This window comes from Alligator sinensis, unplaced genomic scaffold, assembly GCF_000455745.1.
Source record: "Alligator sinensis unplaced genomic scaffold, ASM45574v1 scaffold954_1, whole genome shotgun sequence".
In the NCBI taxonomy this organism is placed as follows: Eukaryota; Metazoa; Chordata; order Crocodylia; family Alligatoridae; genus Alligator; species Alligator sinensis.
In genome coordinates this window covers 364,186-367,566 of record NW_005842228.1, presented here as the reverse complement: position 1 = coordinate 367,566, position 3,381 = coordinate 364,186, and the positions used below count along the sequence as shown (strand labels likewise).

Genomic DNA, 3,381 nt, shown 5'->3' with positions numbered 1-3,381 from the left:
GGCCGTGGCGGGCGCCGAGGGGAGCGGGCGGGAGTCCGCAGCGGGAAGCCTGGGGGCCTCCCTGCATCCTTAGCTCCGGAGGAATCGCGCTCTGATTTCTTTTTTCCCATTCAGAAAGGGGGCGAAAGCAAAAAGCCGGCACTTTCCAGAGGGGCCTCCGGTCTGTGCTGGGGCCTGCAGTCCAAAAAGGCTGAGAGCCCCCCGCCTGGTGGTCCGGGGCAGGCTTGCGTGGCTGCTTTTCGGACACCGTGGCGGGATGAGCCAGTTCTTCCTTTCAGTTCCCAGTTTGCTGTGGGCGGGAGTTAAGGGCGACAAACTGGGCTGTCTTATGGCCGTCAAAAGTGGGGAAGGCAGAACATGCCCGTGCTGAGTGTCTCCTAGGTGTCCCCGTCCCACCTTGTTACAGAGTGATCCCAGGTATATTAAAATGAGCATCTAGCAGACTTATCCAGTGCCGTTTTCCCAAACCACTGCCAGCCCCCTGGGAGCGCACCCCCACGCGTGCTCTGTGGGACTTGAGCTTTGCTTGTCCATAACTAGAAGGATTGCAAGTGGCTCCGTTCTTCCCATGCCAACAGGGGCAGGTTAACGTAGGTTTCTCGGTGTCTGGACAAGCTGGGACGGTGACTGTCAAACAGAACGTGAAGGTGCCGCATGGCGCTGGGCTCAGCGTACCGAGCTGGGCGGTTGATAGGGACTGAAAACGGCGGAGTGAGCTTAGCCCTTCTGGGAGTGTGATGGCCGTTGTCATGACTGACAGCTGGGGCTGAACCAGGGACCTGTACCAGAAGCACTAGCTTCTAAAGAGCCAACACGCTCTAGCTCGGGCTGTAGCAAACTCATTCCTTGTAGACCTGTCACAGAGTTCAACCTGTAACATAAAATAAACAGCAGAAATCCCAAGGCAGCCTGATGCTCTTTTAGAGGCTTAAATGTTGGTGACTCCATCTGTGCAGCTCCTACTAGTCAGATCACGCTCGACTTTGAGATAGTAAACCAATACATGAAATCTTGTGGTGTTTATAATTTGAAACTGTAGTTGTTTCTCAGCCTTTTGGGCTTGGGATCTAGTGAAAGGTATGAAAGCAGCTTATCTGTGGGCTTTCCCATATTGTGTGTCTGAGGCATTTAAACCTTGTTCATCACTGTGGCATTCAAACACCCTAGGATCAGTTACAGTAGCAAGCCAGGCAATTAGCTTGTTTCCCTTGATCCATAATTAGCAGCAGAGAGAACCTAGTTGATAGTTATTCACCCTTGAAGTGGAAAGGATTAGAAATGCAAACTGGTCATCCACCAAGATAATTATCATAGAGTAAATAAGAGGAGGGCCTAAGGGGATCTCTGGAGAGCTGGTGGCAAAGGTGCTGATTTTAAAACAAGACCTTGGTGAAATTTGTGGCTAAAAGGAATTGTTAGTCTGTTTGATGTATTTTATGCTACTCAAAGACGTCAGGACAATAACAACTGTTGGGACAATTTTCATGAGGAAAACAGAGGTTTGGAGGTTTGGTGAAAACCAAAACTTTTTTTAGCTAAATATGTTGATGTTTATGACTTGCAAACTTGGAAAGCATTTAAAGTGGCTAAAACATGACTTTCCATAGTCTTACCTTGCTGTAATTAAATAGAAGGATAAGAGGAACATTTTCTTAAGTTTTGGTACCTCTTCACTTTTTTCTAGGGGAGGGAACAGGAGAAAAGGAGAAAAAAATAAATGGGACTGTTGGAGACAAAAAAGGGAAAACACCTGAAAATTTTAGAGTCTATTTTAATTTAAAATCAAAATAAATGCATTTAAAATTGTTATTACTTGCTAGGCATTTTTCTGTGAAAAATGTATGGGGCAAAGAGCCCATTATTAGCCAACTGTAATAGATTTCTTTTCACTTTTCTATAAGTATTATTTTGAAATATAAAATCATAACTTCTAGTCTGAGTTGCTAGGTTCAGAGAGAGATCTCATGACACGTGAACTTGAGACAGTGAATTTGTTGATCTATTACCTAAGTTACTTAAAACTGGTTGGGCAAATAATTGGAAAAGATACCTTCAGGGAAAATCTTCAAAAGCTGGGGACAAGCCAAATTAATTAATAAGCATTTTCCCTCTGTAATTTCTGTAATCCTAATATAATTTAATGATATGTGGGCTTTTATTATTAATTTATTCTCTGAGGGCTAGTCATGATTTGTCAGATATGCAAATAATTGTGTGATTACTGGCAGACACCTTGTCTCTATTGTATGTGCAGCATTATACAGGTATAGTCTCCCAGATGAACCCTCTTATTCCACTACAGGAGTGGCTTTTTGTTTTAGTTTAAAACCTTTACTGAACAGCATAAATTAAACTGAAAAATGGCTCAAACTAATATAACTGGGCAGCAGAACCTTGACATATTAATTAGGTTGCTAACCTCCTGTGAAGCTGAGTGTTTGTGAAGCATCTAGGAGTACACAGAGACATCACAAACAGCTATGGGGACTGCTGCAGTGGTCCAAGCTGCGCCCTTTTGGTGTAAAAGCTTCAGCAAAGAGTGGAGCATACGTTCCAGGTTGCAAAACACTCAGATACGATCTAAGTTCTACACTGCCTCGTACAATCTCACTTTCAATCATTTTTTTTAAATTACAAAATGTAAGCATGACCTAACCTGTGGCATACCAGAACTTGTGAACATAAAATAAAAAGGCAGGACTTTTTTAGTGGTGACACCAGAGGTCCGGGAGTCGGGACTCCTGTGTTCTATTTCTGTCTTTGCCATGGAGTTGTTGTGTGGCCACAAGCAAAAAAAATAAAAATTCTCTGCATCAGGTTCCCCATCTCTAATATGGAAATAATAGTACTTTCCTGCATCACAGGGGCCTTCAGCAGTATTGTTTATAAAATGGTTTGAATTACTGGGGTGCAGGGCAGTATGACCCTATAGAGGATTATTATGAAATACTAATGAGATTTGTACTGACTAAAGACAAGTCTGCATACTCATTTTGAAAAGAATACCTGGTATTAATCTTAAATCATATCTTTTGACTAACTCCTAGGACACAGTCCTGGTCGCTTATGAAAATGAATCTGAAAAGAAAAAAAAAAGCCTGTATGTGCTGAGTCTAATAGAATGTGTAGAAAAATGTACTAACTTACTTACTTCCTCTTCAAAGGTCACTGCTGCATGCTATATGCAGTGGATGAAACTGAGTAACTTCATTTTATCTCTCAGTAAAATTCTTTCAGACCAAAAAACAGCCCTGATCCAAAGCCCACAGAAGACAACAGAGTCCCATTAACTTCTAAATAAGCTTTGCATTAGACCTATAACAACCAACTTTGGGGTTACAAAATCTATTGCAGTTTCTCAAATGTTTCATAGATGTCCAG

General features: G+C 42.5%; 1 protein-coding gene across 3 annotated transcripts in view; it reads left to right on the top strand.

The window, feature by feature from the left end:
• Positions 1-1,363: 1,363 nt before the first annotated feature.
• DAPK2 (death associated protein kinase 2) overlaps positions 1,364-3,381 on the top strand; it is a 95,837-nt gene continuing 93,819 nt past the window's right edge. For all 3 annotated transcript variants that reach the window (XM_025208384.1, XM_006027210.3, XM_025208385.1), the window contains exon 1: positions 1,364-1,499. In XM_025208384.1, coding sequence (XP_025064169.1) covers positions 1,428-1,499 — 72 coding nt within the window. In that variant the 5' untranslated portion in view covers positions 1,364-1,427. The remainder of the gene's footprint in view (positions 1,500-3,381) is intronic.